At 50.2% G+C, this 13,050-nt stretch overlaps 1 protein-coding gene across 8 annotated transcripts in view; it reads left to right on the top strand.

The window, feature by feature from the left end:
* The window catches only part of SIK3 (SIK family kinase 3), a 70,178-nt gene that overhangs the window by 33,697 nt on the left and 23,431 nt on the right, over positions 1–13,050 (top strand). For all 8 annotated transcript variants that reach the window (XM_063417671.1, XM_063417667.1, XM_063417670.1 and 5 more), the window contains exons 2-4: positions 2,332–2,448; positions 3,670–3,733; positions 9,260–9,421. In XM_063417671.1, coding sequence (XP_063273741.1) covers positions 2,407–2,448; positions 3,670–3,733; positions 9,260–9,421 — 268 coding nt within the window. In that variant the 5' untranslated portion in view covers positions 2,332–2,406. The remainder of the gene's footprint in view (positions 1–2,331; positions 2,449–3,669; positions 3,734–9,259; positions 9,422–13,050) is intronic.

The following is a 13,050-nucleotide window of genomic DNA, read 5'->3' as shown; positions in this document are numbered from 1 at the left end:
AAAGCCCCGGGTGGAACCTCAGCCCCCATCCCTGAAATTCCCTGCTGTCCTCCTGCCCAGCGCAGAGGGGATTTCCTCCTCCCACCCTCGCAGGCTCCTGAGGAAGCTCTGCATTTCCTGAAACTGGAGCACGAGGTGCTTTCCCCAGGATTTTTCAGGAGACTTTTGCCTTTCATGTTGCATCAGTTGCTGGAGGCATTTGTGTGGAATGAAAACACTTGGAAGAAACCCCTTCAGGTCTCTCCTCCGCATAACTCCTGAGGGTGGCTTTGGGTTTGGGGCTGCTTGGCTGAGCTCAAGGTGAGATCCTTCTCAAGAAGAACATCTCCTGAGTGCTGTTTGTCTTGCTTTGCTCCCCATCCAGGTATTGTGTGTCTTGTGGGTGTGGAGTTTCACTCACCACGTGTAACTCCCGCAGCGTCACAAGGGGACAGGGGAGGTGGCAGCCTGGTCCTCCCTGCCCCGGGTTATCAGGGAAAACCAGAGGAATTCACTTCTGTTGTGTCTGGCCTTACTGACTAAGCTGGGTGCAATCAGATGCTCTACATAACTTGAACTTGGCCGAGAGTGTCAGCTCGAGCCATATAATTAAGCTGGGAAATGAGAGTTCCTTAGAGCAAATATAGAGCTGGGAATGAGTAAGGAGCTTCGGAATACTCCAGATCTGTGGATTTTCATTTACGTCTTTGGGCCCGAAAATGACTCATGGCTCTGGGTAGACATCTTGGCTTTGCTCTCGGAGGAAGCGTCTCTTAGCTTTTATGTATATTTATGCTCAAACTTTACAAAAGCCCGTTCTTGCAGGAAAACCTTGGGTGAAAAGCATGTGGAGAGTGCTCCCCAATGCCCCTCTGGCTCTCCCACTGTCCCAGCCCGCTCCCGGGCGCTGTGCTGGGCTCTGTGCGGCGCAGCTCCGTGGGTCCTGCGCCGGGCTGCTCCCGGGGCTCTGCACCCCATTAATCACAGCCCCGGTGCCTGGCAGCCCCTGCTGCCGTTTCACCTCGTGCCTCAGCTCCAGCCCTCTCCTGCCAGCAGCTCCCAGCGCCGAGTGCCAGACCTGGCTGCCGTTCAGCTCCCGCTCCTGCTGTAGGAAGCATGCTCAGTGACTTGGAAGGCTGGAAGCATTCCTGCACTCTGAATTAAAGGTTTCAAATGAAAGAAACAGCTTATTGTACTTGGGTGCCTTTTCGGGTTTCTGCTGGGTTCTGCTCACATGCGGGGCGGTTATTGCTCTGGCAGGGATTTGATCATAAAATATGGGGCTTAATTTTCATGTGCTTCAGATTGTTCCCTTAAAGAAAGATTCCCTTAAAGGATCTAAAGCTGCTTTTGTTTGGTTGTGTGTGTGCCTGTGAGAGCATCCCTCAGCCCTGCCCTTGGGGCTGGCACTAGGAGAGGGACATGTGTTTGGGTCGTGTGCCCCTGTGGGTTTGTGCCCATGGCCCTGGCACACTGCTGAGCACAGAGCACTTGTCCTTGTCCCCACTGAGCTCTGGGCTCTGGGAAAAGCTGAGCATTTCTGTGTCAGATCTTTCTGGCTGTGCTCCTCAGTGGTTTTTGTGGCAGTGCTGCTTTGCATGCCCTTCCCCAGGCCTTTGCATGATCCTGCAGCCTTCCTGGGCAGGACTTGTGTAAAGTAGGCTCTCCAGCAAAGCAACCAGGAGATTTGTAAAAGTGGCTCTTTTCCCAGGGAGAGCCATCTCCGAGTGAAAAACCTGCTGGGGGATGGTAATTCATCCCACAAATCCCGAGACTGGAGCTGCTCGCTCCTAGGGGCGTTTTGTGGTGGGGAGGAAGATAGTTAAGGCTGAAATTTGATTTAGAAGCAGCAGGGCAGATGTTCCTCTGCCAGGCAGAGCAGCTTTTTCGCTCAGCTGTTTTCTCCATCAAGGTTTCACTCTGCCTTTTCTCTCCTGTTCATTCCGGCATTCCAGAAAAGATTCCCTTCCTTATTGTCTGTGTGTGGGTGAAGCAGGGTGCTCAGGGGACCTGAGGACAGGTGGTTGTTAGCACAGAAGTGTCTCTGCCTTTGGAGTCTGGTGGTTCTACCTTGGTCCATGCCCAAAGGAGCTGGGAGCTGCCAGCACCGGGGAGGTGGAGGGAAAATCTTGGGGACTGGAGAGAGGCGGACTGGAAGCACTTAGACTTGTTTAAAGTCTATTAGTGTAGCGTTACAGAGCACTTCTGGCTTGAAACAGATAAATAAATACCTCAATTGTTAGAAGCCTGACACTACCCCCCATTCCCATCCCTGCTGGGGTTTATCAGCCCTGGTGCTGTGTGGATAATGCAGCTGGGTCAGTAACTCCACTTCTGCTTCTCCTCTGCCAGGTTGCAATAAAGATCATTGATAAGACTCAGCTGGATGAAGAGAACCTGAAGAAGATATTTAGAGAAGTTCAGATCATGAAGATGCTTTGCCACCCACATATCATCAGACTGTACCAGGTAGGAGCACTCTGCCATGGAGTTTCCATCCCTGACTCCACGCTGTGCAGCAGGATTTTCTCCAGGGTTGTCCCTCTGTTCCTTCTGCATGGAACTGGGAAGGCCCTTTATGTTTTCAGGGTCTCAAAGTGCTTTGATTGGAGGGGCAGGGGGAAAGTGTAGCTAATCCTTCTCTTTTCTGGGCCATGGTGCTTCCGCTGTGGGCTGGCCTCCTGCCACTTGTTTATGGCCATTGTGTGCTGCTCAGCTTCCCAGTCGAAACCGGATGCAGGTTCCCCTTCTCACTTGAAGGGAGCGCCTGCATCTCACCCGGGAGCAGGACTGAGCTCTCCTCTCCCTGCCCAGCTCCCTGTGACCCCCAGGCCCTGCTGATCTGCTCAGCTCTTTCCTGGAAGGGGATCAATACTGGCAGCAGACTTGCTTTTGAATATTGTTTGCAGACTTTTTTTCCAGCTTGTTTGACTTTTTTTTTGGTCTACAAACAAAAGCCGCAGAGGCAGAAGCCACGTGGTCTGCCCTTTACACAGGTTGTGCCCCTCTGTCAGGAGGGTGAGGCAGAGTGATGGGAGCAGAGGAATAAAGGACTCCGTTTCCCATCTGTGCTTGAGAGATATGAATATGTATTTGGACTCCAAAGAGTTAAAACTGAGTAGAAATGACAAAGGTTAATGTTTAGCTCCTTTGGCCAGACCATGTGTGAGATGCTTACAGGGACTGTGGCACTTTCATGGTACTCAGGGAGTGCTTCTTTGCAAGCTTACTTATGAAACCTTTTTTGGTTTTGTTTTTTTGTCCAAACAGCCTTTTTAAATGGTTTCATTCCATCTAAAGCTTTGATGTGATACTGAAGAGGTGACACTTGTGGCTTGGCTTTGTTTAGGGTGGGAGAAGAGCAGGGTAGCAGCCCTGAGAAGTCTCCCAGGCTGCTGGAACAGGACAAGACTGGGGAGCAAATATTAAAGGGAGGGGAAACAGAACAGGAGGAGGAAGGTGCAGGTGAAATGTTCTTCGTAGTTACAGATTTAGTGTTTGAGACTTGCTGGTTCATCCTCACTGTCCCCAGCTCCACCCTGCGCATGGCTCTGGGGCACGGGAAGGTGATAGTCTGGGTTTGATGGAAGCAGTTCCGTGTGTTCCAGAAGGAGTGAAGGTGGTTTTAGAGCTATTTCTCGTTGTACTCAGCAGTCTCCTTATGTGTCACTTCTCTGTCCTTGTGTGCAGGTTATGGAGACGGAGAGGATGATTTATCTGGTGACAGAGTATGCCAGTGGAGGGGAAATATTTGGTAAGTACATTTATTGCATTCTTTAATCAGATAATGCACTTGGTCAACTACAGTAAACTGAAAATAGCTGCCACACTCTCTTGTTTCAGCCAAGAGGTGCCCTTCAGCCTGCAAACTTTCCATTGACAAGAGGAGTAAAGGAATAAATGAGACCAACTCGATGGAAAAATAACCCCCATAACCTCTGTTTCTTCTTTGGGTTTCATTGACAGGTGGTGCTGCTCCTCTTTCATGCTCACTTTGGGATTAAAGATGTTGGAAATTGTCGTGCAGTTGGATTTTAGTGTTGCTGAGTGCTTTGCTTCCCAGCAAGTTATATGAACCTTGTTGATGATTGTGGAACTGTTGGGCTGTGTCAGTAGGTTTCAAAGAAACAGGCAGTCCTGCAGTGTGGAGTGTTTTGTACTCAATACCATGTCTTACCTTTTCTTTTTGATATCTGACATTGTCTTAGTAAGCATTGGTTACATCCCTTCCAAGCACCATTGTCCCAGAGAGTTTTGGCTGAGTGTTCTTGACCACAGGAGCTGTTCTTGAAAGGGAAAAAAGTATCTGTGCAGCACAACTGAAAAAACTCTGGCCTGATTTATTCATTTGTTTGGTGAACAATAACAAAACTTACAGAAATAGGAATTCACTTGTACACTGGAATTTTGTGCTGGGTGATGGAGTCAGGATTTTGCAACATTGGTCTGTATTGGCTTTGCCAAAATGAGCCTCCAAAAATGGGGAAAATCCTGTGTGCTTGAATTAGCTTCAGTCAAGGAAGTAAGGACAGTCACACATGGATTGTCAATTCCTGGGAACACTCCCCCTGTCCTCGTCAGTCATTGCAGAAGATTCACTTTTGATTTCACTTCTCATTTCTCTGGAGCAGAACCTGAGTTGTAGTAAAAGACAAAGCTTTTAGTGAAGCAAGAGAAGCCCCAGATGAAGGAAAATAAAAGCTGAAAAGTGCTGTTTTCCAGCCACCACAAACTGCCACCAGTTCCTCAGTAGCTCTGTAGATGGTTCTTGTCCGTGTCCTTTGGATTTCTCCCTGAGAAGGTGACAGCCGAAGGGGAAGCAAGTGACAGCTGATGTTTGGGAAGTGTGGATTGCCTGGTGGAAAACTGAGTTGCTGAGCCTTCCAGTTGTTTATTCAAATATGAATCATGGTCCTGGACACACTCAGCAGTTCCAAAGGCTTGTGAAATTCGCCTTCCTGTGCACAGCAAAGTCACTTGTACATGTCCTGGAGTTCGCTGGGTGTGTATCACCACACAAAAGTATAAATCTCCTTTTTCTTTTTCTCCCTCTTCTGTTGAATTTGGCAGAGATGGGCTCGTCTTTTTTTAAATGCAAGCTATGTGCAAGCTCATACACAAACTTGGAATGAATTCTTTGGTTACAAAAATAGCTTTCTGCGTGAGTCGAAGTGAAAACCTAATTGCTTTCTGAAAGATTTTCTGCTGTAGTAAATTCAGCTCATTAGCATGGCTAATTTCCATATTGCTGCCCAGCATTTTATCCTTGCTGATAGCTGGGAGCAGGCAGCTCTGCAGTCGTGTGAGGCTTCTCCAGACCCAAGCCAGGAGGTCACGCCTCTCTACCCAGTTTGGAGGATTTTTGGGCACTGCCCTCAGTGCGAGAGCAGAGAGGGGAAAACTCAAGTCTCAGCTTTTTGTGTTCAGGGTTTCCTGAGGAGACATTAAGACTTTGTTCCAACAGCGGAAGCAATTTGCAGGGAGGAAACAGGAGCCCATTCTGGGGAGGTTTCCTTGCAGTCCTCGCATCTCCAGCGCTGCAGGGTCTCACGTCCTCGTGTGGTGGAGACAAAGTCGATGGCAGTGCTGCAGCTGGGCTCTCCTGTTGGATGAAACCTCACCTGCCTGTCCCTCCTAGGGCAGCTGAGATGGGATGTGAGCTGTGTGTGGGCAGTGCAGCCACTGTCACTGTGCCTCTTACTGGGCACTGGGGGTTCTCTGTGAAATGGGCCCGTGCTGAGTCTCTTTAATCTTTTTGTTGGTCATGTCTCAACACCTGCATGACACAGACTTTAAAATGTAGTGCTGGAGGGTAAGGGGGGCTGACAGCTGTGGTTTTCTGGGTGCCAAATGCCCAGGGTGAGGCTGAGTGCAGCCCCACAGAACCAGACTTACAGCATTGTGCTGTTGTGCACTGCAAGTTTTTGTAGGGAACACATCTTGACTTGCTTCCCTGATGCTTTCAAAACTTCCCAAGGTTTAAACAGTACCAACGAGCTGTCAGTATTTCACAGGCAGTGCTAGAGGTCAGAATTTTCAGCTGGAAGAGCAATGGTTTCTCTAAGTGGCCGCAGTCAGTCGGTGCCGGCCGCGTGTCTGGGCTGTCCCTGCCTGTGTGAGCTCTGCAGGGATCCCAGGTCAGCACCTGGGAGGGCTGCACCACCTCTTCATCCAAACTTCCAGTAAAAGGGCTGAGCGCTCCTTCTGTGGCCAAGCCGTGCCGTAAGAGTCTTTGATTCAGCTCTTACTGGAAATGGTTTGATAATTCACTTTGTTTGCGTAGCGGCGCGCAGGGACCGGGGACAGGCCTTGGGTTTGCTGTGGGCTTGAGCAGCCAAATGTAAATTGTTATTTTTGTCCCAGTCCGTGTTTTGTGTGTGGTTGGGTTGCTAGTTTGACATTATGAAGAAATGAATGTCTCCTTTTAAACATAGGGTGGTCTCTGTTCCAGGTCCCTCGAGTGTCTTTTTTTGAGGTCAGATGGAATATAGTCTAAAAATCTGGTTTGATTTCAGCTGTTTACTATGAAAACTGTAAATAATCTGCAGTCCTCACTGACTGAATATAGCTTCTTGGTTGATTAACAAAAAAATCACAGGAAATTTAGAAAAGTATCATCTGGTTGATGTGGTTACCACGTCTGCCCTGTCTCCTCACTGCCCCGAGCTCTGTGAGCAGGGACTGGGCAGACACATTAAACAATGTTGTGGTGCCCATCTCTAGAAGGTCAGACTGCTTCTGACATCACAAGGTCACCAAATTCACTGGAAATGTGACTTAATCCACCACACAGAGGAGATGTGAAGCTTCATCAGCGTTTGTTTTCCAGACAGAAAGCAGCTTTAAAAGCACGAGGCGTCTGTCCAGAGGCGGGGAGTGGAAACTTGTGTGTCAGGGCTTTCTGAACCAAGGGTGATTTTTCCTCAGTGTAGGGTTGGATTGGTTTTTTTTAACACAGAGAGCAGCGTCAGGTGCCTCATATAAGTCCAGAGAGCAGTGAGTGGTGCCTGTGAGGGTTGTGCAATGAAATGATGCATTCCTTCCCCTCTGGAGGACACCCAGAGGAGCATCCCACGATGCTGCCGGCACAGCCCGGCCGCGGCTCTGGGTGCTCTGCACGCTCACAGCACGCTGCTGGCTCCCAGCTCAACACCCAGGTCAGCTCTGCAGCCTCCACTGCATGGGAGGTTTGTGCAGACTAAGCTCTCAATGGTTAATTTTGGCGTACAGTTGCCCTTGGTGGTATGTGAAGTATTCTGTAGCCTCATTGTTTGTGTCCTTCCTCTGGAGCTGGTGCAGAAATGTCAGTGGGCTCAGAGCGCGGTGCCTACGTGCAGAGCCTGGGCCTCCGCTCCCAGTTCTTCTCCAAAAGTGAAGTTTCATGCCTAACCTAAAAAGGGCTTTTTTCAGCCTAAGCAGGACTGGCTGGGCAGAGGGGCAGCAGAGTTTTCTGGGTGAGAGGCGTGGGGTGCCCCAAGTGCCAGCACTGAACGCGGGTGTCACCGGCTGTGCCGGGACTGGTGAACTTGGTTTGGGCAAAAATACACTTAGGAGAGCCTTGCAGAAAGACACCTGCTGCAGTAGCTGCGTTTGCTTTCTTGCCTGCAGGAGAATTGCTGAAATATTTCGGAAATTGCTGAGAGATTGGAGCCTTGTGCTTTGTTTCAAGGGCACTTGCTGTACGGACAGGCTGGCTCCCGAATCCCAAGGGAGCAGAAGGTGTGAATGACCTTGTTTAGGAGCTGAGCTATTACCTGTTGATCAGTGGCTTAAATTGGAGCAGCCCTTGCTGTGCTCTGCTGTCAGTCTCCTTAGGGTAACAAATTTATGACCATGCAAATGCCTTAATGAAATACGATGGGGCAATTTGAGATGGTCACTCTGAGGGTCAGATTTGACTTGGTGACGGTTTTCCTTCTCCAGCCCTGGTTCAGATTTGCTTATGGAATAAGTTTATCCCATGAACAAGAGTTAATTGACAAGTTCTTTGAAAAACACCTCGAGTCTGTTGCACAACATGAGTGGGCAAAGGCAGAAGTAGGTTGCTGTGCAGTCAGGAGCAGCACAACTGCTTTGATGGATCTTAGTAATTAGTATTTACTGCAAGTCAATTATGTCGCAGGTATTTTAATGAATGGGTGACTGGGGAAAAACACAACCACCTGATGAGAAACCTGCACAAGTGATTTATTGTTATTATCTTCAAGAACAGATATCTGTATTGAGCCCCCGGTTTAATGGAGTTTAGGGAGGGATGTGAATCATTTCAGCCTAATTTTGGCCAGAGATGTTTTGAGGCCAGCTGGATGGCCCCACCAAGGAGTTACAACCTCCTGAAGTGAGGCTTCCCTTCTCTGCCTTTCCTGCTGCCTGTCTCCTGCCTGTCCATCCCTACTTGTGGGACAGTGACAAGTGGCTTCTGTGGGCCTGGTGCTTCCAGGTTTTAAGTGGATTAACTTCAGCTGGGTCACTGCTGTGTGCCTGCCTTTGTGATCTCTTGGAGAGGCTTTTCCTGTCCGTGTGTGCAGTGCTGGCTTCCAAGGAAAGCCCAGCTGGCAACAAACACTACCTTTGAGTGAGAGTACAGGCTTTCAGCAAAATATTTGGGAGTGCTCAGATTTCCGTAGTGGAGGCCAGCTCCATTTTTATAATGAAATGCTTTCTTGGATTTCGCAAGGATGTTGTTGCATCGATGCACAGAGAGGGAGGATGTTAAAGCCCTCCTGCAGCTGGTGGTGGCTGTGCTGGCTGGAGAGCTGAGGTGAGCAGCTGCTTGTGGCTACCTGGGACTTCGCTGGTTCCAGCAGGAGTTATCTTCAAGGCATGTTAGACCAAAGACTAACAAAGACCAAAAACTAGTTTTCCTGTGAAAAGCCAGGGAGAAGGAAGGATGGCACACGGCCAGGAAGCTGCACCTCTCACGGTGATGTGGTACAAGGCTTGGGGTCTGACTGAAGGCAAAGGCTGGAAAAGCTCCATTTTTATTTTGATGTAGAAAAAGATTTGAAAACCTTTGCACTCGTGTACAGAACAGGTCTCATTTTCCAGGCATCCCCTCAGCTGTCCTCTATATAGAATTAATTCAAAGCCTTTCACTCAGAGCCAGCCCAGACGAGGACTGGTTGGCGGCGGTGTGTCCGATCCCTGCTTGTGTCTGCTGCTGGAGCTGGAAACCACACTGTGCCCACGCTGTGCCCACGGAGTTCCCACCTCCCCAGCTCTCCCCACGAGCATGAGAAGCCCCTGTGTCCATAACCCTGTGTCCTCCTTCTCCTCACAGATCACCTGGTGGCCCACGGGCGCATGGCCGAGAAGGAAGCCCGGAGAAAGTTCAAGCAGATCGTGGCTGCTGTCAACTTCTGCCACTGTCGTAACATAGTCCACAGGGATCTGAAGGCAGAAAATCTCCTCCTGGATGCAAACCTGAACATCAAAATAGCAGGTGAGCTAAGCTGAGCGGTGTGGGAGGAAGGCAGCTGCTTTCAGGAGTTAATAAATGTAGGCACTGGCTGCTTCCAGGTATTCAGGGAGAAGGAAACGCGGTGCAGCTAAAGGAAGCTTTGGATTTCTGTGTGGCCTGCTGCCCAGACTGCCAGGTTGTAGCCAGGAGATTTATACCTCCCTTCAAGTAGTGCGAAGTAAAAGAAGAAGGAAAAAAGGCAGGTTTGGCTTCCCAGGCTGCAGAAACTCCAGCGTTCACTCCTTGGGTGATGCGTGAGCCACTGTCACAGAATTGACCTTGTCCTGAGTCCTGCTGCTGGTTCAGGGCTTCTCCAGAGCAGGTCAGGCTAGGTGAGAGAGCAGGAATGGCAAAGGAGGGATGACAAGGTGGATGGTGGAGCAGTGAAGGGGAAACTGCGCTCCTGGAATCATTCACAATGTGGTGTGACAGAGGCAGAGTGGCCTCAGTGCTTTGGAGGTTTATTCCCTGCAGGGAGAGAGGCTGAAGCAGCTGAACAGTCAGGCCCTCACTGCCTGCATGCAGAGTTCTGCAGGGCAGTGGGATTTTTTTGTCACTAACTGCCCTTCCAGAGAGCTTCCACCCTGGGCATTTCTGTCCTGACTAGCACAGAGCTGCATGTCTGTGATCCTCTGACCATGAGACTTGGCTGATCTCTGGGGGGCACTGACTAGGCTTGGCTTTACTGGGCTTGGTGGGATTATGACCAGTTGAACCAACAAGATTTAACACTGAAGAGTTGGACTCAATCCTTGTGGGTCCTTTCCAACTCAGAATATTCTGTGATTCTGCCCTGGCCATCTCATTTCGTGGGCTTTGGAAGTGGTAGATCATGTACTCAGCATTTAATTCTCCCAGAGCACAGCAGGGCACCTTTGGAAAGCATTTGGATCCCCTGTCTCCCAGCAGACTTCCTCAGTGAGATTGTTGTCTTTTGCAAGGGTCTGTAACTTGATTTTTTTTTCTTTTTTAAGTGCTGAGAGCTACAAAAATTTTCAGTCTGAGCAATTTTACTTCTGAAAGATGGGAAATACTCCTCTGCCTTGATAGCATCTTGAAGAAAGGAAACAGTCTAGCTCGTTGTTGTTCTCCTGTACCATCCAGAGGTGTTAGATTAGAGTTCAACACTCGGTTTGTGGTAAAATCATCAGTAATTTCTTAGGCTTCCCTCATACTCCATCTGTGAGGAGGGAGCGGGGAAGGAATAGGAAGGAGAGATGGACTTCATGGACTTCCCTCTGGTGCTTAACAGTGTGAACCATGTCCTCCTTGGCACAGGGATGATAACCTGCTCCTCACTGTTCTGGGGGCAGGAGATAAGTGAGAGAGGCATCGCTGATGAAGCAGGAGTGCCTGGAGTAGGAGTGGAGAGGTTGTGGAGCTCAGGGAGAGGCTGCTGGGAGGTCTCTGAGCAGCACTTGCTGGTGTTTTATGCAAAGGCTGCACTAATGGTTTGAGGCCATCTTGTGTTCACAGGAAAAACCCGCTCTGTGTGGAGGGGGAGGGTGCCTGGCAAACAGCGAGAAGTTAAAAACTAACCCAGGTGGAAACTGGAATTCAGCTGGATTTGCTGGAGAAATGTCCACATGAGCAGGCTGAGCAGCTCTGGAAATTGTGGAAACCTTTTTTTATCTAAGGCAGTTGGAAACTATTTTCCTTCCAAATCTGTGCTCCCAGAGTGACTCCAGGAGATAGTCCCCACCCTGGTGGTGGCAGTGTTTGCCTTGGCAGGAAGATGCTGTAGTGCTTTGAAAAGTAGCCTGGAAAAGCTGATTTATGGTATAGGATTTTCCAAGTATTAAGTTTTCTCCCTATAACTCATCAATTACAACTTGACACCAGTTCTTCCATTGTTTCAAGAGAAAAAAAAAAAACAAGTGATAGCAACAGATCTGCTTCACAGCAGACCTCCCAGGAGAAATGCACACACCAGTTCCACTGGTGGAGAACCAGCTGACCCTTCACTGCCAGACCTGTTAACTGTGTCTGTCTCGAACTCTGGGGCTTTTCAGACTCTCAGCAGTGCAGATTTTCTGGCACTTTCTGCCTGACACCCACCTGCAGCTTTAAATCCCCTGCCCAGCGTTGGGCAGGTCCCAGTCTCAGTCTCAGCCCGGGGAGGGCAGTGCTGCTGGTCTCACTGGTGCTCGCAGTTTGGGTTGGGTTTGGATTGATTGCTGCTTCGCTATTTTTCCGTAAACAGCGAGATCCCAATGCTGTGACCCTCGCTCTCATTTTTCCCATGGATGCTTTTTCTCCATGTACCTTCTCAGAGTCTGAGTCAGTAGCTGCTGGCACTGCGTTCCCCGTGCTCCCAGCTGGAGAGTTCAGCCAGGAGTTGCTGATTGCTAAACACCCCAGCCTTCCCGGGGTATGGTTTCAGAGAGGAATCTGATCTATGCATCGCTTTGCATTCGTCTGCAGGAGCTGGCTGCTCCTTCCCCTCCTGAGGATGAAATCCCTGTTGGGCAGAGACCGAAGCCACTCCCTGAGCTCTGCTCCAAGGAAACTTGAGGGACTGGACCCAGTGTTTTGTAGCAGAGATGTTTGTTTTAAATATTTTCCCTGTATCACATCATTGTGTACTCACCTTGCTGTTCAAAAATGCCTCTTTCCCTCTGCATCTGTTTGTGGAATGAGACCTGATTGCTCCCTGAGGATTTTGATTTATGCATCTCCTTGGCCATAGATTTTAAGAAAGTTTATTTAAGTTCTAATTTGTGTTTTTGTTTGGTTTAAATTTTGTGCTTAGTTGCTCCAGGGTTTTCAAATCCTCCCATGAACTTTCTTTGGGTTTTTAAAGCCCTGCTGTTTTCCCCAGCCTTGACCTCAGTCCCGCAGCGCAGGTGGGATCTGGAAGCTGTTTCCAGCCTGGGAGAGGTCCCTGTACAGGTTCTGCCTGGCTCCAGCTCCCCACAGAGCCCAGCAGGCTGCCTGCCCTGATCCCGGAGGGGCTGGGCAGAGACAGTCTCTGCACAGGGAGAGGTTTCACCCCGAGATCCGGGGCAGCCGCGGGGGAGCGCAGAGCCCTGGGACCTGCTGGCCCCGTGCCCTAATGACAGGCTCTGCATTTCCCTTCTCCCCACCTCTGTCCCTGTCCAGAAGAGCTGTGAATCCCTAGACAAATTTCAACACGATGGGGAAGGGGTGAAGTTTCCCAGCCGCCCAATCTGCAGGAGGCAGAGGAGGGTGCAGGAGGCAGCTGTTGCGTGTCTGTTCCGAAGCTGTGCTGCTGCCAGCTGGCATGGCACAGCCCTGGAATGGCACAGCCCTGGAATGGCATGGGCCTGGCATGGCACAGCCCTGGAATGGCACAGCCCTGGAATGGCACAGCCCTGGCATGGCACAGCCCTGGAATGGCACAGCCCTGGCATGGCACAGCCCTGGAATGGCACAGCCCTGGAATGGCACAGCCCTGGCATGGCACAGCCCTGGAATGGCACAGCCCTGGCATGGCACAGCCCTGGCATAGCACAGCCCTGGAATGGCACAGCCCTGGAATGGCATGGGCCTGGAATGGCACAGCCCTGGCATGGCACAGCCCTGGCATGGCACAGCCCTGGAATGGCATGGGCCTGGAATGGCACAGCCCTGGCATGGCACAGCCCTGG

Source organism: Prinia subflava, chromosome 22 (assembly GCF_021018805.1).
Source record: "Prinia subflava isolate CZ2003 ecotype Zambia chromosome 22, Cam_Psub_1.2, whole genome shotgun sequence".
In the NCBI taxonomy this organism is placed as follows: domain Eukaryota; kingdom Metazoa; phylum Chordata; class Aves; order Passeriformes; family Cisticolidae; genus Prinia; species Prinia subflava.
Note: the sequence above shows the minus strand (reverse complement) of the source record. Positions and strands in the feature narration are given on the sequence as shown.